The 25,688-nt window shown below is 42.9% G+C and overlaps 2 protein-coding genes across 9 annotated transcripts in view; one reads left to right on the top strand and one right to left on the bottom strand.

Annotated features, from left to right (window-relative positions):
• The window catches only part of trim37 (tripartite motif containing 37), a 32,383-nt gene extending 29,336 nt beyond the window's left edge, over window positions 1-3,047 (top strand). For all 8 annotated transcript variants that reach the window (XM_010870908.4, XM_020048455.2, XM_010870907.4 and 5 more), the window contains one exon: window positions 836-3,047. In XM_010870908.4, coding sequence (XP_010869210.2) covers window positions 836-894 — 59 coding nt within the window. In that variant the 3' untranslated portion in view covers window positions 895-3,047. The remainder of the gene's footprint in view (window positions 1-835) is intronic.
• Window positions 3,048-5,604: 2,557 nt separating this feature from the next.
• Window positions 5,605-25,688, bottom strand: part of ppm1e (protein phosphatase, Mg2+/Mn2+ dependent, 1E) — a 71,915-nt gene continuing 51,831 nt past the window's right edge. Inside the window, exons 2-7 of the mRNA XM_010870905.5 lie at window positions 25,264-25,385; window positions 18,049-18,248; window positions 16,178-16,366; window positions 13,502-13,645; window positions 12,384-12,477; window positions 5,605-10,551 (exon numbers count right to left, since the gene is read on the bottom strand). Coding sequence (XP_010869207.2) covers window positions 9,668-10,551; window positions 12,384-12,477; window positions 13,502-13,645; window positions 16,178-16,366; window positions 18,049-18,248; window positions 25,264-25,385 — 1,633 coding nt within the window. The 3' untranslated portion in view covers window positions 5,605-9,667. The remainder of the gene's footprint in view (window positions 10,552-12,383; window positions 12,478-13,501; window positions 13,646-16,177; window positions 16,367-18,048; window positions 18,249-25,263; window positions 25,386-25,688) is intronic.

The following is a 25,688-nucleotide window of genomic DNA, read 5'->3' as shown; positions in this document are numbered from 1 at the left end:
TCTGTGTTAGTGAGCACTTCTCCTTTGCCGAGATAATCCATCCGCCTCACAGGTGTGGCATATCAAGATGCTGATTAGACAACATGATTATTGCACAGGTGTGCCTTAGGCTGGCCACAATAAAAGGCCACTCTAAAATGTGGGCGTCATGTCTCCCCTGTTCCCCCCAGGATTTCCCCCTATGTTTATAGCAAACCTTTTGCCTACGGGGTGAACTCTGAAATGTTGTCAAAAGTAACCAAATCGTGCACACTCATGAATACTGATGTCAGTATTAAAGTAATGGGCAAATACTTTAAGGATTACCTGTTACCAAACAGCTTGCAAGGTTGCTAACATAATTCATACTACCAGCTTGCTATGGTTATGTTTGCTCTGCATGAGTCAGGGTGTTTTCACCTTATTTGCTAATTTAGAGCTTTTGATAGCAAATTGAGCCACATTAATCCAATGTTTTGGAGAAGCTTAATGCCATCTAACCAGTTGTCAAATTCTGTTACATATAGATATGTTGGGCATTTAGCTAAAATTCCTAACAATCGCTGGATGACTATACCGTCCCAACACCGTCGGCAGAGCAGGCCCAGAACCAAGTAACTTGATTCCAGCTAGCACAAGCAGGAACCCAGGGAACACAACTAAAACACCAAAATTGATGCAGATAATGTGTTTAGAGAGCTATGAAATTTGTCTTAATTCCAAATGAAATTTGTCTTAATTCCAAATGAAATTTGTCATGCCAAATTGTCCAAAAAAGGTGTTACCAGATATTTATTATGTATATAGTTTAAGTTCTTTACAGTATATTAACGATTCTGTTCTTCTTTCCTTCCAGGGGACCAGTTAATCTCTGATGACCTGAGCTTCACCACAGGAGAGAACACCGAGAGGTGATTTCCCTCCATCAGCCCCAGCCTGTCTAAACGGTGGCATCGTTATGTGGGAACTGGACAGTGTATATAAAGGAAATGCACAGATGCACCTGTGTAGACACTAGCATGCACTCATTCTAGTCACTGGTAACTTCATGCTATGCGAATGCTAAAACTAAGCACCTTGATGACTGACTGCAAAATGTCAAAATATATTTGGTCACTTTTAATCTTTTCACTTATACTTCAATGTACATTTGATTAAATATGAGTAACTATGGGGGGAGGAAAATTATATTTGCAAGAGACATTCCTCCGGCTGTCCTTGTGTAATCTGAAATGGAAGTTAGCCTGCCGGTATGTAAATAACCGTAATGTGATGGTTGATATTTGCAACATCTATGTACCTACACTTGGCTTTAATCTCTGCATCACGAGGTGTATTTAGAGAAATAAGCATGGTGCGCCTGCTTCACAGTAGAAAGAGAACTTCAAAAGCTCTCTGCCTTTCTGATTCAATGAGGTGCTATTGATGTGTTTATTTGGACGAGGACAGTCAGGGAGGCAACACGATGCTGTTCTAAACTCTTCATTCTGATAACAGCCTGAAAGAACACCTTGTAGAAAACACATTTAGAACCTTTATTACTGTATTATCATTCCTTTAAACGTATTAGGGAACCTTTACATTAACTTAAGGAAAGGCAGTCAAAACAATAAAAAATACTATCTTCCAGTAGATTGGAGTTGTTCCTTACTAACTGATTTCTTAGTAGAAAAATAGGTATGAGTACATTCTAACTAAATTGATAATTCATACTGAACTTCCTTCGTAGACAGTTTGGGGTTCAAGTGTCGACGTAAATCTTAACTAATTTCCTGCGCAACCAACAACTCAGCCATTCTGCTTGTATTTTAAAAATGGATCTATGCAATTTCACATTCACAGGTTTTGACACAGAAATAATTTATTTTGGTTTCTTAAATAGATCCAAATGTCACATTGTCTTCTTAGTCTAGATTCAGGGGTAGGCAGCTTCACTTCTGTATGGCTGAAACACTTGGTTTTCATCCGCTTCTCCTAATCAGAAACTATTTTTGCCTTGTGATACTGGGTGAAACAAAAAACAAGTATTACAGCCCTCCAGGACCAAAGTTTTATTCCCTAGTCTTTATTTCTGTTTTCTAGGCATATTGGACCAAAGCAATATTTGGAAAGTAATTTGTTTCACTAGATGTAAGTATTTGTTTTGTACAAAGGCTCCCGAACAGTGATGTGAAGTGTTCTGCTCCTTTATAAAGTATATTCAGACCCATTCATTTGAATATCCATCTTTTGCACCATCAGAGGGTGCTATTTCTGGCCTAAATGTGTCTTTGCTCTGTGACATCAGACCATTTATTAAAACCGTACCATATTATTACTTTAAAGCTTAAAAAGAGCATGCTGACCGCCCTAGCATTTACATAGCACAACCTGTAGGTGCTATTTTTACCACTGAGAACAATGTGCACTGCCAAAGATGTTCTTCATTTAAATATCCACGGAAGTACCCAGCAGAAACCCAAGAAACATGTTCATACCTTATCCCTTTTGTAACATCTACCATACCAGAATAATAATAATAAATATGTTCTAAATGCCTGAGTTGGGAGCGGAGTGATTTACACTGTACAATTTGCAGTATAAGCTGTAGGATTCCTGACATTTAACCCAGAGCTGCAAATTTCTTCTGATGTTCCATCGTGTGTGCCTAAAACTGCATGGCTTCAATGGAGTTAAACTGCCACACAGAGGGTAGACAATATAGTTAAAACCTCTTATTGTGTCCTTGGAAAGGTGTTTGTATGTAGAGCTGGAGACTAATCCTGTTATGGTCTAATTGTATCTTTTTCTCTGTTCTGTCTGTCTGTTCACTATGCACATCTGTTACTGCCCAGGTTTGAGCTGTGTGTGTGAGCGTTCATGAGTGTGTGTCTCTGAAGGAAAGGGCTGGCTGATTTAGTGGCACTGTAGAGGGAGTGACTATATGATGTTAATGCTTTCCTTTATGGTGTCAAAACCTTGTGTGTTTATATTGTCCCCAAATGGGATTTTTATTTCTTGAGTATATATATATTTTTTTCCCCCAGTAACTTATGACCCAAACAAATAAATGGTTTCCTAAAACTTAACACACTTTGTGTATTTAAAACCTAGATGTCTCAAATGGCTTCGTTTTTTAATGTAATCTTTAGTTCAACTATTTGAATGTCTCGATGTTGGCATTGGAGAAGATGTGTGGTGGGGTACATCTGGTCTTTGGGGTGGTAGGTGGGTTGGGACTCCAGTTTGGTGTAGCTGGAGACTGTGCTCAGCAGAGATTACTTGGGTAAATGAATGTTGGCACTGACTATGTCCTGCTTGCTTCCGGTCCCCACCAACTCTCCCCGGTTTTGGAGGGTTGCAATGCCAGAAAGCAGGGGCTTAATTTGGGAGGATTTCTGAGTACATGTTTCACATTAGCTTGCAGCCCAGAAAGCCCTATAGGAATTGGCAGGACTCAGTCACTGCTATTCTCCTACAGATAAATACTTAGTATGTCTTACAGGTCCCATTTCAAACCACCAATGATGTTATATATTCATTCACATTACCAACTGTGATGTGTGAAGACTAAGCTTTGATTAATTTATTGGAGGCTAAATATTTGTCCACTTCAGCACATATGTTCTTGGTAAAAAGCTCAAGGTAATTGCTTCTCAGGTCCTCGTGAATAAGTTGTTTCAAATTGTAGAGGGATTCAGGTCCATTCAGCAGGGTATCGTGTCCTCTGGAGGCAGCGGCTCACAGTAGACCGCTGGACCCTCTAGGATGGGGTTTCAGTATTGTTTTTCTCTTCCTAATCTGTATCACTTTTAAGGCCACTGTAATGTAATTTCCTCTGTTTTACACTGATCACAAAAACGGTAAATGTAACATTTAATGAGCTGAAATAAAAGATTTTCCTTTTACACAAGACGTTTATTTCTCAAATGTTCTTGTGCATAAATGTTTGCATACCTGTGCATGAGCATTTCTCCGTTGCCAATATAATCCCTTAGCTGGTATCAAGTAGCTGATGGGGTGATCATGACAAGGGTTTGTTTTGTGTTGGGGATAACAAAAGGCTGCTCTACTGTACACAGTCTGTTTAATGTCACCTTAAGGTTATTATTCATATCGTTACCCTATCCTTTTCCACCATCGTTTTTATGTCCTGCTTCCCTCACAACCCAAGACCAAGCGTGTCCACGCCAACGCAGGTCATTTACATCCGCCATCTTAATCCGCGGGATTGTCTGAGTGTTTGCACAACCAAGGAATTCTGCACTGTCAGAGACCATGTAAGTGATTAATAATGGCTAACCAATGATGGCCACTGGCCTGCTGGAGAGTTGTGCGAATTGTGTGTGTCAGAGAGGAATCCTGGTTTCAACTGTACCAGGCAGATGGTATGGGCAGATATGAGTTATGTACAAACCTACTTGCGATTTGAATGGACAGCGATACCATGACGAGGTGTTGAGACTTATTGTGACATTCATCCATGCCATCACATCGTTTGCTTTGACAACCAGGTGGCAACAAATATTTCTGGGTGCCTGGCAAACGAAGCTTGGTTGTTGGCCTCCCACCAGGAGATCAACCACAACCTTGAGGAGATTGAGCTGCTTTTCCTGAGGAAAGGGCGTTTTTGCTCCAAGTCATCACTATCACTGCTGACATCTCAATGCTGTCTCACTCTCAGAGTGCAAAGAACCTTGCTGTGACACTGGGCAATCTCCTGTCATTCTGCCCACACTTCAAGGTGGTGACTCTCCGGCAGGTTCACGCTCTGTAACTTTACAGTAGACTATGACCTTACCTCAGAGGTGCAGGTACTAATCCAGGCAATTGCCATCTCATGTCTGGACTACTGCAAACCACTGTTTGTTGGACTCTAATTGTCATCAAACCCCTGCAACTTACACACGTTCCCTCATTAGTCTGGACATGTCAACCTTGCCATGTAACATACAATTTATTTTAAATCAGTCTATATGCTATTATAAAACAATCATTTTATTTTTATAAAAAGAGCAGAGTATGACTTTTAATATTATGTAAACCTATTATGTAAATCTATAACCTACATTTTATGAGTAAGGGAAAACTACAAGTAAGGGTAAACGTATTTGCCAGAGTTTGATACTGTTGTCTTTAAGACTACATATTTTATTGTTGGTCACATAATATACATAATTTCAAGACCTCTGTCTTTATATTTCCTATTTAAATTGGTACTTCCAGTTCCCTTAAGTGAAACGCAAGTTTCTTGCATTGAGCGATGTCTCATCTGTTATAAGCATCATACTCCCTCTGATAGAAGTGGTAAATAAATCCATTGATCTCAACCCAAAAAAAGGGACTGTAAATCTACGGCCCATCACCACCGAGAAGCTGTATGATACCATACATTTTTCATTAAAAGTATGAATTCCTAAAGGGCTGTATTTGTACAGGACAAATAAAAATGCAGGTTAAGGTATTTCAACAACCTTTCTTGCTAAAGTTGTAGACAAAAAAAAGATGCCACCGTATATTGTGCTATGCGGAGTGCAATCGTTGTACTTACTAAGTCTGAACAGATGATTCTGCAATCCTCTTTGGAGTAAGATAGAATTATACAGGCCTAAATAAAGGAGGTCAAATAAAACCCGTGAGACAAAATATGTTATAGATTATCTAATTTTTATACATGATAATAGTCACCAGTTAAGATACACGTATACTACGAGGAAAAACACAGAAGATACAGACACACACTATTTACTGGTTTACCTAACCTGCAGGTTTGGGAAGAGCCAGTCATGGGTTTGTCTTCAGGTCAGCTTGGTGAACAGAGTTTGAACCCGCCTGTGACAGGCAGCACGACGAACATACAGACACTTTGATGTGTTTCACTTTGGAGCTAATTGAATATGTCTGTCAAATGTAGAGGTGTACTTTTTGCCTTGTTTATACCTTACGCTAACATTTATTATTTGTTCTGATCTCATCCACATTCTGATTGTGACCACATTGTAGCCGTTGCATCTAAACATTTTATAAAATCTGTCCGCTGTGTCCACATGACCAGATTTCCTTGTAGGTCCCTTTATCCAGGATACAGGTTATTCACAGAGATTCTTAAAAAAAATAAAGTAATGTATGCACCAGTTTGATTGGCATTCCTAAATGTATTACAGTTTAAATTTCTATTCTTGTTATATGTTATGTACACAAATAACTATCCTGCCTATATTATGAAAAGTGTAGAGTAGGGGTAGATTTTTTCTGTTGTCTTCACTATTTATAGATAATGTCTTCCTATTAAAACATGTAACATGAATCTGTATTCAGATGATATGTTTACATATGCCATTGCCTCTGTTGACCAGTCTGAGTTAGATGGACACATTTGAAAACAAAACCTGCTTTTTCAGATGTAGATCCTGCCTCTCCCGAAATAGTAGAAAGGAGATTGTACAGTAGACTTTCCTACCAGTTCTTAACTACGCTTACATAATTTATCACAGGTGAAACGCTAGGCATGTTGTATTAGGACAAAAAGTTGTGAATATAAGGTGCCTACTTGATGTGGCTCTAGTCCCATCTTGCTCATCGGAGACAAACCCTCTGACAGAGCACTTCCACGTGCGACTCAAAGATTCATTATTGCTTACAGGAACAAAGCGTTTTGTGTATATGGACACACAGTGCAGAGTCATAGAGAGCAATTGAGTGACAGAGGGGAAAGAAGGGCCTCATGGTTTTTTATGATCAACAAAGTGTTTTACTGGCATGGGTGGCTTATAATGCAGCAGTAGGTGAGAGAGAGAGAGCAAAGCTATGGGTTAAGCTAGACAGCAAATGATAGAAAATGATAGAATTTGCTAGCTGTTTTTCTGTTAATGGCTTGTAGGTTCAGCGTCTTGTTACCGACTGGACTGCCATTTCAATTAATAATCCCTTGAAGGTCTTTTGAAATGCAGCCCAGTGTTTGAATTCCCATGTTCCTTTGTCACTCAAGCACTGCTGACACACACAACTCTCCATCCGAAGGTGTCACATGAACAGTACAGTACAGTGCTGGGGGCTGTGAAGCTCGAAATCAACACAGAAGATTGTGCCACCATCCTGCTGACCTTACGGTGGTGATGTTAAATAGTATATATAAGACAGACAACATGCCCTCGATAACATAAACACACCCACACACATTCATACCCACATGTACATAATACAGGTCTGACATCTTAATGTGACCTCTTTGTCACAGGTGGAAATGAATCCTGTTGTACCAGGATCAGAATGGAAACAGATGGCCTCCATTTGAATGCAAATGATATTGCTTGGACTGGACTGGATGACTCAACTGTCCCTAATTGAAGAAAAAGGGAACTATGGTTTCTGTTGCATTCATGTAAAATTCAAAAGTTCAAAGCATAATCAAATTAAGATGCCAGATCTATATGTGAATTTACTACAATTCCAACACACAATTGGTGACCCATGTGAGGAGTGTTTCAGATGGGGAAAGATGTCAGCTTTTTTTGCTCTCATAAAGCAGAAAGCTCCAGAACAGTAGGGAATGTGGTTGGGGACACTCAGGGCAGTGAATAACTATCTTTTATATATATTTGACTTTATAGTTGTCTTTCATGACTGGTCAGAAAATCACATTTAGTGTGGTCGGCTGATCTGAGAGTCAAAATGCAGATGTTGTTTACGCCAGAAGCGTGCTAGAGGAGGGCGGCCATGTCTTGGCTTGAGGCAGTGTTCTAGTGACATGCCACCTCCTCAGAGTGAACAGAATGCTCAGACTGGCGATAATACTGGGGCCAGCTTACGTCTACATGTACACCACGCCCTGTCCCACAGCCTGCCAAATGCCTCCAGCATATTGTGGAAAACAGTTGTATTGCATCCAGAAGTGTCTTTCTTACATTCCACATTGGAACACCACTACTGTTTCAGTCCTATGGAGACGATTACCGAGGTCATGGGAGGGCTTCGTGTACATTATATAACTGGAATACATTCTGAGGTATGGGGGATGTCTCGTGACGAATGTCCAAATGGCCTTCGCTAAGTACCTACCATGTTCTTTAGTGGGGTAACCACGGGGCGACATAGAGTTCAGCCTTTCAGAGTAGCTGAAAGCAGTGATTGGGATCTGACTGGCTGGCTGGGGAACAGTGAGGGGTTTAGTCACTCACATGTTAGGTGAGGGGTTTAGTCACTCATATGTTAGGTGAGGGGTTTAGTCACTCACATGTTGGGTGAAGGGTTTAGTCACTCATATGTTAGGTGAGGGGTTTAGTCACTCATATGTTAGGTGAGGGGTTTAGTCACTCATATGTTAGGTGAGGGGTTTAGTCACTCATATGTTAGGTGAGGGGTTTAGTCACTCACATGTTAGGTCCCTGTCTCCTGGGAACTCAGTAGAATTGGGGAGGGCAAGAAGGGGTGTGGTTTTAAGAAGAACATGGGAATGGCACAATGTCTTAGTGTTTAAAAATCAGGAATGGCACGAACAATTCCTGTTTTTCTTGAGGGTGAAAGATGTAGGAGTGAGACAGGGACAGCGTTTTTATACATCTAAAACAATGATTGCCTGGGCCAGGACAGTGGAGGCACACCACCTAGGGCTTAATTCAGTCAAACCTGGACTGAAGTATTCACGCAGTAGCCCTTTTTTTACAATGTTTCAATGATTTCACAGATTGGTCTCGGGTACTGTATATTTAACTACCACTCCAACCGGAGCGACCCTCACACCTTTCAGAATTAGCAGTGACAATGCATGGGCAGAGTGTTGTAAATGAGAGGACAATGTGCAAACATTGGCAGGCCTGAATGAATCCCAGCCCTAGTCTGGATTAACATTTAAATAAATGGTGGTAGAAAAATTTACTATTCTTTTCAAACCAGACATGAATACCTTTGTTGTAAGAGGAATTATTAAACGGCATAACGGGTGGTTAAGTTGCCCCTGTAAGCTTTACAAAACACCTGGGTCCATATTGTTTTGGGGTCCTCATGCAGAGACTGAGGCTCAAATGTCCCATGACAGAGTGAAGAACCATCTGACAAAAAGTTCAATTCTCCTTTAGGTGACAAGCACTGAAGGCACATGTTCTGCTGTTTGGTCTGAACTATCCTGGCCCAATAAGTCTAGCAATGCCTGATAGAGCACTTACTTAGAACCAGCCTGTTGGGAAGGACTTCTCGGTAATCAGGACACATCTTGTGTTCAGTAACAGTACATGTAAACGTTAAGTCAATTTGACAGGCATGGCGAGGTCTGACTAATGTCTGCTCATAGATGACGTCATACTCCAAATTATGATTCATTTTAAAATAATATCCCTTAAACGTCATTATCATCTACTGTAACCCCCAACTGGAATACATACATATATATATGTGTATGTATATATGTATATATGCTGGAATTATTCAGGTAAGTGACCACTAATCTTATAATCCTATATTAAGTACTCCCATTTATGAATATGGAGTGGGAGGATAATGTGTGTTCCATTATGAGTAAGAGCACGGTAGTGTGTGTTTGCAATATGGGCTGGGGGCAGGAACTGTGATGGCTGGAAAGGGACCGTGTGGCTGTGGGTTGGGGTAGGTTCAGACGGAGGCCCGGTATGGGGCCAGTGTCCTGGATGAAGAGCTGATGATGGATGCATGAATGACTATCGGATAAAGAAAGGGGCAGGGGAGCAGGGAGGTCAGGTCACATCATCAGACTACTGTCACAGGGCAGGTGGGGCTGGGCCACATCGGGCCTCCTGACGGAGCAGCGCTGAGGGTGGGGCACACAACAGGTGGAGCGCAGCAGGCCAGGGAGCTTCCTTGGGGCTCTGCCCCGACGCCGGGATCCCCAACCCCACCTGGGGCTCACGTGCTCCATCCTCCGGGAGCGCCTCCCTGCATGGCCAAACAGAGCGGCCGCCAAGGACCATTGTCCATCCGAGCTGGGTTTCTGGGAGATGGGAAAGCAGGGTTCAGGCAACCAAATCCCCCCATGGCCCTCATTGGGCAGGAGGTTCTGCGTGAGGGCTAAGGAGCGGGGAGGGTGTGAGCTTGCCGGGGGAAGCCGGATCCAACCCTCGTCTCCCAGCATGGGCCCCAGCAGACCCAGGCTGGTCCTGTCAGTCAATGAGTCCGTGCGATCTTCATATGCCAGGTCAGCCGGAGCAGAGCACTGCTGCAGGAAACAGTGGCCCTTCCCTCCAGCGTCCGTGTTGGCCCCGTCCTGGCCGCCTATTTCCCCTTGTTCTTCCTCCTCCACGGCGTTCTCCTCTCCCTCCTCTTCCGCCCCCTCTTCCTCCTCCTCTCCTGGCGGGGGCACACGGAGGTCTCTTAGGAAGACCACGATGACGGAGATGTTGTCACTGGAGCCGGCATCGCGGGCAGAGGCCACCAGCTTGTGGGCCACCATGGTGCTGTCTCCGTTATTCTCCGTCAGGTGGTCGTTAACCACACGCACCGCCTCATCGGGGCTGACTGTGTCATAGAAGCCATCACAGGCCAGGATCAGGTAGTCCTCGGTGCCGTCCAACTCCACGATGTGGTGGTCGGCATCGCCAGAGATGTAAGGCTTGTGCTCATTGTCACCTGTTAGTAACCAAAAAAGAAAGATACGTTTAGGGGGGGGGGAAAATCTGATCTTGTAAATATTTTCAGTATTATGGCACTTTTCATAACAACCTTTGTCACAAAGTCCTACACGGCCTGGGTCTGGGACCAAAAAAAGCTACATAATGTGAACTTTAGTACTTCTCCCTGTATATGTAACTCCACCTGGTTATGCATTTGTTTAAATCAATGTGACATGGCCAGAGTATTGTAAATGTATCAGGGTAAAACCAAGATGTTTTCTCTCCGTTATGCAGTAGAAAACAGTTGTAACGTAGCAGCCAATTTGTGTAGAGTTGTTCTGAGAACAGATTCAGGATTTTAGGATGTTGGAACAGCAGGTCACTGTGAGACATCCTTAGCAGCATCGCTACAACAGCAGGGATGTCACTATTACTAGGAGCTAGCCTGACGTTGCCTTGTGCATTCGATTTTCAGCTAAAATTGAGTTCCAGAATAAACAGAAATTCAAAAAAAATATTATTCTACAGTAAGCAATGTTTTTTATGTCCAAAATCATTCAGTTTCTAGTTTGTGTTGATTGAAAACACTTCAGATTGAGGCCGGGCCTGTTCAGGTGCACTAGATAATAAGGCATATTTGAAGTCTTTACATTCCAATGCAGATGACATTTTTCTTCAGTTGAAAAACAGATTTTTTGCAATTGTAATGTTATAGTATTGGAGCTAAGAATGTTCCTTATCATCTTAGTGCAATGTTCCTTAGTTTTAAATTCACTCTTTTCTCCCTTTTTTCTTGACCCAATTTCTTGACTGATTTAGGTCTAACCGCTTTATCTCACCGCAAGTCAAGGACATGGCTACTTTGATACATACCAGCCCTTCTGCTTTTTCCACACTCCATACTGCTCGCTCAACCAGGAAGTTGTTAGCTTACAGGCGCCTGAACTACGTGAAAGATTCTGTAGAGTGCAATGAGCCAAAAAAAAATCCAGCCAACACCGCTCCTTAGCGATTCAAGGGCAATATGCAATGCACACTGGAACCATGGTCACAACCGCCTGTGACACCCCCTGGATTTAACCTAGAGGGGCAGTGGCATGGTGACACCCCCTGGATTTAACCTAGAGAGGGCAGTGGCACGGTGACACCCCCTGGATTTAACCTGGAGGGGCAGTGGCACGGTGACACCCCCTGGATTTAACCTAGAGGGGCAGTGGCACGGTGACACCCCTTGGATTTAACCTAGAGGGGCAGTGGCACGGTGACACCCCTTGGATTTAACCTAGAGGGGCAGTGGCACGGTGACACCCCCTGGATTTAACCTAGAGGGGCAGTGGCACGGTGACACCCCCTGGATTTAACCTAGAGGGGCAGTGGCACGGTGACACCCCTTGGATTTAACCTAGAGGGGCAGTGGCACGGTGACACCCCTTGGATTTAACCTAGAGGGGCAGTGGCACGGTGACACCCCCTGGATTTAACCTAGAGGGGCAGTGGCACGGTGACAGACCCAGCGAGCGTCAGACTCTCCGCTCTGACGTTCGCACAGCCAACAACATAATTAGACTGATTATGTCCCTCCTGTTGAGCGTGCAAGCACACATCCTCTCTGCCCGGAAACAAACACGTCCTGCACAGCACGCTGTCCCCTCGCTGACCTCTCAACTCTGTTAACACTCGGTGGAGGTGATTGAGGCAGCACGCAGCCTGGTCAGGTCACAACATAACTATCAGGTCCAACCAGAGGAGCTCCAGGGCGGATTAGGCAGCAGCATCTTATAGAGTCTGCGGTGGGGGCATTGCACTTTATATGGTAATTGTATAAATTACACGGTAATGTTTGTGTACCTATGGCTCTGGATACCGACAGGCTGCCGTTAACCCTCCATGTGCCGAACCAGATTACACAGCCGCCCAGAGCCTCAATACGCTGCTTCTCGTCCTACAGAGGGAGAGAAAAGACAGTGTTATGTCGAGTCACTGATATGTGGTTGTATATAAGACTGACTTATTTTACCGTAATGGCAAAGGCATACATTTACTTAAAGTGGATAACATGTTGAAAAGCTTTGGTGATAAACAGTAAACGCATGGTGGGTATTATTTATTTTCTCAACATTTTGAGAGTGACAATGTCGTGACTCTTCCAGAAAGGTTGGGGAACTTTAAACTTAAGTAAATTAATGAAAAATGTGTATAGAATCCCTTCACCTACCCTTGTGGTCAGGTTATAACACCGCCTTTATTTCAGTAATCCACCGTGACCAAGTCTATGCATGAAACCTTCTAATTGTTCTAATTTATTACATGTTGTTAACAAAACCACTGTCCACTTGGTGTGACACCCATTATTGATTAAATAACAGTCATGCACTTGGTCCCATTGTGCAGGTGAGGTTATCTTGCAATGAGGAAGTAAAGAAGGAAAGGCTGGAGTGTGTTGCCTAAACAGATTCTACATTTTATAATATATGTTTATCAAAATAAACATCCAACTGTGGTCCCTTCAGGTGAAATAGCTGTCACTCCAACAGATAAATAATCATTTATAGTAAAATGTTTAGACAAACAATATTTAAATTAGAATTACTGCTGTGAATTTTAACTAAAATGTAACACCAGGACTCTCAGTTGTTGTCATTATATAAGGAAATTGTTTTAAAATTTAAATAATATAATAAGATTATTGATTCAAAGAAAATAATGAGTAAAAATCTTTCTCTTTTCAATTTGGAATGTTATATTCACATTCTTTACGACATCATTAAAGGGCAAATTCAAGGGATTGACACGTTAAATGGTTAATTAAATTGAATATAATTAAACGTGTCAGTAGTAAGATTGTTAATTGCAAATGTGTTTTTTACTTTCATTGTTAATGCATTTTAATCTTCCACATTTGTTCTGGTCAAATGGCAACCACCCAAGACCCAGTCTATAGAGGAGAGGGATTAAGAGTGGGTTACCTCTCTGTCAGGCTTGTGAGGCTTCATCAGTTCCACGGCCTGGCCCTTTTTCACCAGCATGACCTGAGAGTCCCCCAGCCAGGCCACGTACAAAGTCCGCCCTCTCAGGAACGTCACCACCCCGGTGGTGCCACAGCGCAGGTTCTGGAGACAACAAGTTAGATGTATTTCTAAATGTCTTTGTTTTTGAGGACACTTACGGTTAGCAATATAAACTTGTCGACACAGTGAGGATGCCTTTTTACAGGCCTGCAATCTAAAGGCCACGTACTGCCAGCCTGTGAACGTGGCCAAGACTCCTGAACATCAGCATGGCAAGCTTGCACTGACAACTTAGGCAGCTGATATTTAATGGGTTAATATTTAAGCAGCTTTTCAGCAAAAGGCTATGTAGTGGCCAACCGAGTAACCCACTTCTTAAATCAACACATCTCTCTGGCCCCCTGCAACAAAAATATTTGGCTTATGCTGTATTCTAGAAAACATTATTATCCACATTGAAACAGCCTCCTGTTTCAATGTGATGTTGGTGAGACAAGCTCACTCAACTCAGGTACTGTAGCTACCAGGTCCATAACCATTAACAACATGTGCAACCTATTATATTATATTTAACTCAGGGTGTAAAATTCTGAGTGGATCTTGTTTTTCAGGGGACCAGAGTACTAGGTTGTATTTTGTTAAGAGAAACTGTTTCCAGTCCAGAGCAGCGAGTTTCCCTGTAGCCTGAGCATTTGTTCTCTTTGTCTGTGGCCAGTGTGACCTTTCTCATTCTTAAGTCCAGAAGAGGAGAGGGTCTAGCTAACTCCCTAATAATCACATTATCACAGTTTGGCATATTTAACCTTTGTGCCCTCCTCAAATGTACTACCCTCTTGACACCTTCAAGGACATAAATGTACCAAGGGTGGCATAAGGGTTAACAGGTTAGTCAGGCTGGTAGCTTATTTTTGGCTCAAGTTAAATATTTGCTAAGGTCACATCTTTAACCTTGCCACTAACTTCATGGCTTGAGGCAGAAGGGAAATGTTAATCATATCAAGTCTAGTGGAAAACACATGGCCAAGCTCGTCAAATTTCCCTCCAAACCTGTAGCAACATTACGTTTAAAAGAGAGTTGCAAAGAGGGCTACGTGTTTCGTGACCAAAGTTAACTTTCATTTTTTTTAATACATGTTAATGTCGGGGGCTTATCAGCTTTATTTTTGTATCACCAGTTGTAACCCTCGGCATCTTCCATCGAGAATCAGACATTTTGTGTCCCAGGCTTTTCAAAAAGTAATCATGTCTTTGACTACAAGCTCCTCTGGACATCAGGACACAGTTGTACTGGTCAAAAGGCTAGGATGAAGTTAACAGCACTCCAAAAGTCTGTCTTTATGCCAGCGCTGATGGGATTGATTTGGTCAGCTTCTTTACACAGATAACTGGAAGGAGTTCAAATGAGACATAGTGTCTACATATGGCTGTGGTGGTTGTATTTCTATATTCAGTTCGCTGATCTTTACCCGATGTGACAAGGTGCCTATGGTATCTCTAAAATCCTAAAACACAGTGTAAAACATAAAGAAATCAATTAATGTCTTTATGTAAAACATGTTGATTTCATGCTCTCTCTATGTATTTATGGCTGCATTCTGGCAGGCAAGAGAATGCCAGTGTTACGAGTCTGGACAGTATGCAGGTGAGTAAGCCTTTTATGAACACTCTACAGACAGAGGGTACTGAAGAGACGTCCCTCCGTGTGGATGGATCTACCTGAACATTGTCTTTTGTTGTGGCTGTATTTAGTGGATTAGGGCACATGAGCCAAGTACTTTTTCATTGATCAGGCAGGAAGTAAAGACATGCATACGGGACAGAAACCTCCACGACTGAGGCACTGTGGCCTTTAAAGGAGCGTAAGTGACATAATCTGATCTACTTGCGTTGTCGTTCCATGGGGAAGTCAATACGTTATCTACCTCCTCAAGGGTGAAAAGACCTGCTGCCACTGAATAGTAGTTAAATGATATTCTGAACGAATCACAGCTGTGCCGTGATCCAGATGGTCAGGGAGGTCACTGTCACCTCTCCTGGGAAATCCCACTTTCGGAGAATCCGTGCAGCATATTTTAGGAGTGGGGATCTAAAGCAAGTGCCCTTTTGTTATTTGTTTTGCAGAAAGGACATTGTTCTAGTTGAAAATCCCACCCATCTCCATTTCCTCTGATCCTCGGAGGAAATGTTAGTTTTCTCCTGTGGCGGTTTAGTGTCTATGCTTTTTTTCTGGAAGCTGTTGTTGTTAGTATAGAATCACTTCCATCCTGTTGTGAAGGATGACACTCATTCTAAGCTAAATCAGGCCAAGTATCTCCGTCCACCAGGTGAACTGGGCCTGGGTCAGGCATACACTAGAGCTTATTGAAAAGCCGATTTGAGCACTGCGACAAGGGAAATCTCTTCAGAACGAGTCCAAAACATCACAGTACCTTTCCTGCTTTTACACTAGAACCCCAAGACAATCAATCTGACTGTCTTTCAATGTTATTTCTATATATCTATTATAACTTGACTACAATTAAAAGGTTAATTACATGAACCCACCTGTCCCTCACATTAGCCACATTTGTGTTACATGTTTTAATGAAAGAGTTTAGCCTTAAAGATGAATGTGGCCCATTTTAAATCTCCTACCTCCATCTTAGCTTTCCGAATGAAGCGTTCGTCCGTGACTCTGAAGGCGCGACACAGGGCCTGGCCCGGATCCTGACTGAAGCACTCTTGGTGTACCATGTTGACGTGGAGGTGATTGGCAGCGTAGATCGCAGCATCCACGCCCCCGTGGCCATCGAACACGGCGAAGAAGGCCTGCTCCTCCTGGTCCTGAAGACACACACAGGTCAAAAAGGTCAGCCTGCAAAGACTTTGTGCTTCAATACTTTCATCACAAGTCTGGCGACCCACATTCTTGGCAAACACCAGTCGTCTCTACAACAAGCTCCCATAGAGACACTTGTCATTCTAAGGTTTCCTACATTACCACTGCCTCTGATGCATCTGATCGTGATGCTTGTGTGTTTTAACAGCACCCGTATTGCCTCATAGTGAACATACCAATGCTCCATTCATCCATCTGTTTTAATTAACTGGGGCTTAATGCCAATTAGCAGGCTTAACCGCCACTAGCTTGCTTAATAGAATGGGATAAACATTTTATCAGATGGAATAATTATGTCATTAAACTGCACGAGGGTCCTTGAACCCGTCTGCCTGACTGTCCCTGGGACATCTCACTGGCCCGTTGAACCTGTCTGGCTCTCTGTCCCTTGGACATCTCACTGGCCCATTGAACCCGTATGCTTGTCTGTCCCTGGGACATCTCACCTGCCCATTGACCCAGAGGGGACATGAGGGATGAGGCAATAATCAATGGGGATGACAGGATAACTAAAAAAGATAGGATTTCAATGGCAGGTCAAATAACTGACTCTTTATTGTTCAGAAAAGATGCTGTTATCAGGCTGAGGTGTGTAGGAGTGTGTCTGTAGCTGATTGAGCACGCTAGAGCACTGCAGCCGCTAATGCTATTAGAAGCATTTCATTCACTAAGCTACACCTATGGTGCTATCGTTTACTCCTCTCAATGGGATTGTATGGGGTATGACTTGGATAGTGGAGTTGTACTGATCTTCCCCCATAGTAAAGAGAGATGTAGTTTCCCTGCAGGGAAGATGGGTTACTACTCTGTGGGCGGAGGAGCGGGGGTTCTTAATTAGCTGATATGCACAGAATAATGAACTGGTCTCTTTTTAGCCAGTGGGAAACAATTTTGAAGAAGGCCTTTACATGATTTGGGTCAATTCCATTTCAATTCAGGCAACTATAAATCCATATATATTATATACTCATGGCTCAGATCCCATCATCTTATATGCTCACTACACATTGAATATATAATTGTATGTCAACTTTGCGAAGATTTTGTGTATTCTGTCTCTACACTACTACAACCAGTAATTACATCACGTAACATTGCCAGTATAAGTGAATATAGTGACGTGTTTCCGATTCAGAAATCTTGACTGAAATCTACATAACATGTGCATTCATGTTCTTCTATCAAGTGATGAAGCTGAATGTTTCATATATAGAATGACAGAAATCTAGAAGTTCATCTTCGGTAGGAAGGCGGTTATCTAATGTGTATGGCCAACAACAAGGTATTGATTTTGTGCTGATTAGAATCCCACTGGCTAAATGTCTCGGGGTTTCCAGCTAGCTCTTTACTAGCTCTTTACAGTAAGCACTTTAAAGGACACAAGGTAGAAGCCTTGGGTAGTGCTCCAGCCCTCCTTAACAACCCTGTTCTTTTATGCTTTACCAAAAGGCCAATCAAAGGTAATTGAGTTTAAAGAGTCAAGTCCACTTTCTCCTTATAGCGATGGTTAGACATGCAGGCTAGATCTGTGGTATCTCTTTTCATCAAGCTTTTCATCAATCCAGAGATGTGCTGTGTACTGAACTGATCCAGTGGATACAGTAAGGAGCACTCTGTTCCGGCTCACCTGTATGTTGAATAGAGTGTTGAAATCTGGGATGACGATGTGTTTGTCCTCCATCTTGCGACGCATGTTTTTAATAGCATGAATGGAGGTCTCATAATAGGGCTGAGGCCGTCGGCGGTAAGGGAAGTCCTTCAGCCACAGGCAGCATGTTTCACACAGCTTGTTGAAGACCAGACGGGCAAAGGCCACCGACTCAATCTCTGAAGAATAGAGGCACACAAACATGGTACGTGGTCATACCATAGTCTCACACGCAACATACATGGGCATTGATGCGCAAAGGCAACAGTGAAAATACATCACTTATTGTCTATAGAAGCATATATACATTTCGCATGAAAATGAGGTGCTTTGTAATACACACTCAGTGGCTGTCCACCCACTAGAGCATGATGTTAATGGACCGCTATGGGGTGCTGAATGAACATGTCTCTATGTATTGTTGGACCTAGGTCTCTATATCAGTGCTCCACAAATTTATGCCAAAGACCAAGTTGTAATTGACTTTTTATAAAACTTGTTGTCCAGTGTCATCATGGTGACTGCCATAGAAATGAAGCAGATGGCACCTGAACAGGACATCTGCATCAAACAGGACATCTGCAGCATCAAATGACAGATGAGAGGGAAGCAATAAACCAGTAACATCCTGCTGACATGGTGTAAAAAAAGCATCAATTTATGCCTGCGTAATCCCAAATTCTGTGTTTCTTCTGTTCGAAAAACAAACACAGCAATAAAGCGACACTAGGCGACCATTCATTCAAAACACAACGGGCTAGAAGTTGTTAAAAATGGGCACATCAAAGCAAAGTGACAGTCAAATTTTCTTACTTCCATCAAAACTTAGACAAGAGTTTTGAGAGATTACTACAGGATCTTTAGTTTTTTATGTGTATTTACAATTATTTTCTTCAGTGGAGCCATTATGCATTTATAGCCACATTTCTGTGGGTCACCAACATTTGGTGGTAAGTGAATTAAGTAATTAGCTTACTAGTTTATTTTCAGTATGTCTGGTGTTCAAATGTGTAATCACAGCTCCTCAGACAAGCTGGTTCGTAGGTTAGTCATCTGATTCCAATGGCAGTTGCGTCTACTAGCTTTAGCCAGCTATCATTGCTCTCATGAATGAGCACTTCGCCGTTTGAAAACGGCTGAAATAACTCAGATCCTGTAGCAAGCTAGCAAGGCAACATCAGTGAAGATTTTATTGGCACAAGGGATTGTAGGTCAGTCTTTCATTGAGGTTTGTGGTTTCTACTGGTTACGTATTTGAGGCAAGATACTAGGTTATTGCTGAGAATGATAAAAGGTTGAAACCCCAGCTACAAATGGATAGACATCTGTTGAAATAAAAGCTGCACACCAAATGCATGTAGTCAAGAAACCCTGAACATATAATCTGTGAAATGCACAGCAGTCCTGTCCTGTGCCCTAATGTTCATGCTCGCTCTCATACACACATGCCTGCGGACAAACACACACGCACACACACTCGCACAGCGCACTGAGCCTAAATGTACCCTGTAGACTAAAACCCCAAACAAGACCAATGTCACACTGGAATCTTACTCCACTGTCCTGTACGTTAACAATACAAGAGGAAGCAGCTCAGTGAAAAAGAGCAGAGGTCAGATTGGAATTTAGGACACATGGCCAAGAGGGGTCGTCTGTCAGATGTGTTCAGCCGGGCAGAAAACCAGCGAGGGATCAGTTGAGGATGGGCGGTGATTAAGTCATCTCTCTGGCTGGGTTTTCCGGAGGGGACGACTGGTGTTTCCCTCTGCCTCTGATGGACAGCGTTCCTAACATGCCAGGTGGTCACCTATTGTCTTCCTGTTGACATCAACCCCAGTCACTGTGTCTAGTGTTACGTTTTGCTGTCATACAGTGACATTAGCATTGAAAATGCATTGACATTCAGACAAGGTCACAGAAAAGTATTTCTCTGCTCCACCTAGTGGAGACTAGATCGCCAGACTTGTTCATTCCAACTCTGGTGGAAAAGGGAAAACGGTGAACTCCCAGGACCACGGATGTTATGTAATCCATCAAGGATTTTATGTAATACATGCAGCATAGTGGTTCAAGGATCCAGAAACAGAGATGGTAGGAAAAAAGTCCCCTTGAGTGAGGCACTTAACCCTATCTGCCCCCACAGCTCTATATGAGAGTGACAAGGCTATAAATCATTACGTTAATGAATAGAATTTATGTTAAATGAGGGTGTGAGCATGAAATATCCTTCTTATATATTGCTTTGTCAAAATTGACTTTTCAATGAATAAAGGGTGTCTTGAGCATGGGTGGGCTGACACCCCACAGGTGTACGGGGGGCTGACACCCCACAGGTGTACGGGCGGGCGGACACCCCACAGGTGTACAGGCGGGCGGACACCCCACAGGTGTACGGGGGGCGGACACCCCACAGGTGTACGGGGGGCGGACACCCCACAGGTGTACGGGGGGGCGGACACCCCACAGGTGTACGGGGGGGCGGACACCCCACAGGTGTACGGGGGGGCGGACACCCCACAGGTGTACGGGGGGGCGGACACCCCACAGGTGTACGGGGGGGCGGACACCCCACAGGTGTACGGGGGGGCGGACACCCCACAGGTGTATGGGCGGGCGGACACCCCACAGGTGTATGGGGGGCGGACACCCCACAGGTGTATGGGTCTATCAATTTGCATTTACGTCATCTCCTAATACTCGCAGTACTACACCCCTGCCCTAAAACACCCTGGACTAGCTAATACTATTCCGGTCTCGTTCTGTAAGACAAGATGAAGAGGACACACGTCATATTAATGCTTGAATGCAAAGTTGTAAATGTGTGGCAGGATTCTACACATTGCCCCTTTAACTACTAGAAAATCGAAAACTATATGGATATATATATATAAGAAATGTGTACTGTATACAAGCATGTATTTTTAAAAGTTAATCGGCTATAAATGACCTAAGTGATAAAAATGACAGTAGAGTCTGGTAACTTTGGTACATTACATTGGTAGCTTTGAAACTCTATTTCCACCCTCCACTCCTCCTCATTCTCCTTTCTTCTCCTTCTATCCGTCCTCTCATCCTCCTCTTCCTAGCTCCCCAGGCTCTGTAGTTAAATTTAACTGCACATCTCAGAGCTCTGTCGGTGAGCAGTAGGAGCTTTGTGTGAGTGTGTGTGTGTGTGTGTGTTTTTGTGTGTGTGTGTGTGTGCTATCCTCTGTTTTGACCCAATGTGACCGCCCACCATGGCTTTCACCAACGCACCTTCCGTCCCCAGACAGCAGCCTCATCACACAAATCACCAGAGCCATAATTATCTTTCCCCTGCAATCTCGTTCTGCCCCCCCCCCCTCCCCGTCTCTGACAAGAACAGAGATCTTAAAGGAGTACTGTCTCAGGGTTATTCAAACTTGTTCCCCTCTCTTCTAAAATGCCTTCTGCTCGCGCTCACTTCACAGAATGTTTTGTTTTATCACTAAAAAAGGAAAGGGATCAATTCTTTTTTCAATCACTAAAAAAGTCGACGTCTGGGATGAATTCAAACCCACCGTAGCAATGTTAACACAAAGTCTTTATTTCAAATATTAATCATGTGTAAACATTTGTATTCTGAAATGCCAGAGAAAGGCCACTTTAGTTGTTGTAGGTGTTAATACAGTACTACTGGGTAGAGACTGCCATTGAGGTTCGATTGAAATTAACATCAAACTGTGCTATGGACAAAGCTGTTCCACTCAACCAAGACCCCTCTCCTCTGAGCCACACAGGTATTCTGTACCATCAAAGATGACTCCAATCTGTTCTCATCCTCCCAGATCTACTTTCTGTCTTTGACACAGTGAACCTTCAGATCATCCTTCCCACCCTTCAGGCTCTGCAGACTCTTGTATTTTCTCCCAGCTGGCAGGTCTCTACCAGGTGACGTGGAGAGGATCTGTGTTTGCTCCATGCTCACTACTGGTGTCCCCCAGGGCTCTGTTCTAGGCCCTCTCCTCTTCTCTCTATACATACATTCCCTGCACTCCTTCATACAGTCAAATGGGCTCTCCTAGGGCTACACTACAGGGATAAAAGCTAAATCTACTCATAAAATCTACTAATTAAAATGCAATTTACTGGCATTACCTACATTTGCCCATTGCCAATAGTTATCTAAAAGCTCTTAACCATTGAGCAATATTTCTCCAATATCAAGTGTATTTGCAGACACAAACATTGAAGATAAAACTCTTAATAAGCTGCCGTTGTGTACATGGGAAAATATCTGTGCCAGTCACTAATTTGAAACAGATATTTTTGCTAGCTGTTGGATTTTGAATTAACCTAGAACTAACATTGAAAAACCATCAAGGATTTCAACAAAACAATGTAACTAGTCAAGATACATAAAGACTAAGTCTCACTTAAGGAGAAAAATGATCTTGTGCAGTTTCTATAAAAGAAATCTTACATCAGTCCACGTTCCATGTAGCCTATATTGTGCAGTCTGTGGATGCCCCTACAACTCGTCATTGCAACAATCAAGAGTTGGTCAAGGTGTTAACCTAAACTACAAAAATACTTACAAAACCGTTGAAAGAGGACCTTTGTTTCTATGAATCGCAATAAGCCCTCTGTCAGTGTGACCGCCTGGCAGTCGTAGAAGGGCACAATGTCCAGAACAGGCCCAGAGGAAATTATTTTCCGGGTGAAGAATAAAGGCCAGGCAGCACCAGGCTGTTCTATCATTGCTATGTGGATGAAACTCAACTACTGTTCACCTTCCCCCATTCTGACATCCAGGTGGTGAGACACGCTTCTCCACGCTTGGCACCTCTGTTTGGATGTGGGCCCACCACTGAACCTTGATGTGACGGAGCAGCCCTTCCTCCGGGGAAGGCCTGTCGAGTCCAAGACCTCTCCATCACTCCATAACAATGCCAGTTTCCCCTCCCAAAGAAACTTAGGGTCACCCTGGAAAAAACCATGTCATCCAAGGGGCTGCAGGGTCATGACCTAAAACATTCAGAGAGTATGCCCTTACCTCACCCAGGAAGCGGCACAACTATTAATCTACAGTGGCTATAAAAAGTCTGCACACCCCTGTTAAAACGCCAGGTTCTTGTAATGTAAAAGAATGAGACAAAGATAAACCATGTCAGAACTTTTTCCACCTTTAATGTGACCTATAACATGAACAATTCAATTGAAAAACATACTGGGGGAAAATTACTAATAAAAAACTCACAATAACCTGGTTGCATAAGTGTGCACACCCTTAAACGAATACTTTGTTGAAGCACCTTTTGATTTTATTACAGCACTCAGTCTTTTGGGTAGGAGCCAATTAGCATGGCACATCTTGACGTGGCAATATTTGCCTAGCGTTCCAAATCTGTCAGATTGCGAGGACATGTCCTGTGCACAGCCCTCTTCAGATCACCCCACAGAGGTTCAATTGGATTCAGGTCTGGGCTCCGGCTGGGCCATTCCAAAACATTAATCTTCTTCTGGTGAAGCCAAGCTTTGGTGTATTTGGATGTGTGCTTTGGGTCATTTCTAACGGATGCATGAAGGTTTTGAGCCAAAATTGCCTGGTATTTGTAACTGTTCATAATTCCCTCCACCCTGACTAAGGCCCTGGTTCTAGCTGAAGAAAAACAGCCCCAAAGCATGATGTTGCCACTACCATGCTTCACTGTGGGTATGGTGTTCTTTGGGTGATATGCAGACATACCTTTTGGAATTATGGCCAAAAAGTTAAACCTTGGTTTCATCAGACCATAACACATTTTCCCACGTGCTTTTGGGGGACTTGATGTTTGTTTTTGCAAACTTCAGCCGGGCTTGGATGTTTTTCTTTGTAAGAAAAGGCTTCCGTCTTGCCACCCTACCCCATAGCCATTCATATGAAGAATATGGGAGATTGTTGTCACATGTAGCACACAGCCAGTACTTCCCAGAAAATCCTGCAGATCCTTTTATGTTGCTGTAGGCCTCTTGGAAGCCTCCCTGACCAGTTTGCTTCTCGTCTTTTCATCAATTTTGAGTTCTTGGTAATGTGTCTGTTGTGCCATATTTACTCCACTTGATGATGACTGTCTTCACTGTGTTCCATGGTATATCTAATGCTTTGGAAATTATTTTGTACCCTTCTGACTGATATCTTTCAACAATGAGATCCCTCTGATGCTTTGGAGCCTTCTGCGGACCATGGGTTTGCTTTGAGATGCAACTAAGAAAATGTCAGGAAAATCCTACTAGAACAGCTGAACTTTAATTGTGATTAATCAGAGTCACTTTAAATGATGGCAGGTGTGTAATGAGTTTGAATGTGATTGGTTAATTCTGAACACAGCCACATCCCTAGTTATAAGGGGGTGTGCACACTTACGCAACCAGGTTATTGTAAGGCTTTTATTTTTAATTTTTCCCCCTCGAATACTTCAGTTTGTTTTTCAATTGAATTGTTCACATTATAGGCCACATAAAAAGTGAAAAAAGTTCTGACATGATTTATCTTTGTCTCATTCTTTTACATAAAAAAAACCTGCCATTTTAACAAGGGTGTGTAGACTTTTTTATATCCACTGTATGCACATGTCATCTTACATCTGGAATACTGCAACTCACCCTTGGTAGGGCTCCTTGCGTGTGCAAACAACCCCCTGCAACTTATTCAGAATGCTGCAGCCTGCCTGGTGTTCAGCCTTCAGGTTACCCTATGTCATCCCACTCCTCCACACACTCCATCAACTTCCATTTGAAACATTCACTACAAAACCATGGTGTTTGTCTACAGAGTGCAGCTGCCATCCCTACCTTCAGGCTGTTCTCAAACCTTACATCCTTGCTCAAGCTCTTTTTGAACTAATGCTTGCACTTCCAGCTCTGACGTTTGCTGATAACTACCACACTAAGTAAAAGGTATTTACTTAGTGAAGTTAGTATATATCAAAGCTATCTTAAATTGAATGCACTAACTGTACATCAGCCTGGATCAGAGCATCTGCTAAATGGCTAAAAAGTAGACATTTACAATATACTAGCAAGTGTGAATGTTTTAATCCAAATTATTTGCTGACAGGTCAGCTGTGCCACAGAAATGATGCATGTGTTCCAATACTTTGTTTAAATTTGAGTAAACATATTATTTACAGGCAGCCTAGACTACGTAAGTTCATGACCTGATTTTGCATGTCATGTGCCAGCCGACAGACTCACGGGGGAAAGGGTCTACTCCATCCTCAACAGTCTTCTGGATGTGGTAGATGGAGAGGTCACTCTGGAGAACACTGTCTGCTGTGAAGCGTGCCAGGGCAGCCGCCAGGGAGAAGGGGCAGTTACTGTAGGACAGAGGAAAGAAACACTGAATTGGAGGTGATATAACAGGTAGCAAGAGAGATGAAAGACTCACTGAGAGAGAGTGGTAGGTTGTGGCTGTAATGTTACTATAAAGCGTCTACTTCAGACATTCTCCTATCATACTCCCGAGACTGAATGTCTCATGCCATTAACCAATCAATATGGCATCCTTAAATATCTTTCCTATGCCCAACAATATTACACAGATAATTGTATTTAGGTTTAGGGAAATACATAATGACAATTATATTTTGGAGTTATATTCAAAAACAAAAACACAGTTA

The sequence above is a fragment of the Esox lucius genome, chromosome 7, assembly GCF_011004845.1.
Source record: "Esox lucius isolate fEsoLuc1 chromosome 7, fEsoLuc1.pri, whole genome shotgun sequence".
In the NCBI taxonomy this organism is placed as follows: Eukaryota; Metazoa; Chordata; class Actinopteri; order Esociformes; family Esocidae; genus Esox; species Esox lucius.
This window is presented reverse-complemented; position numbering and strand designations above follow the sequence as displayed.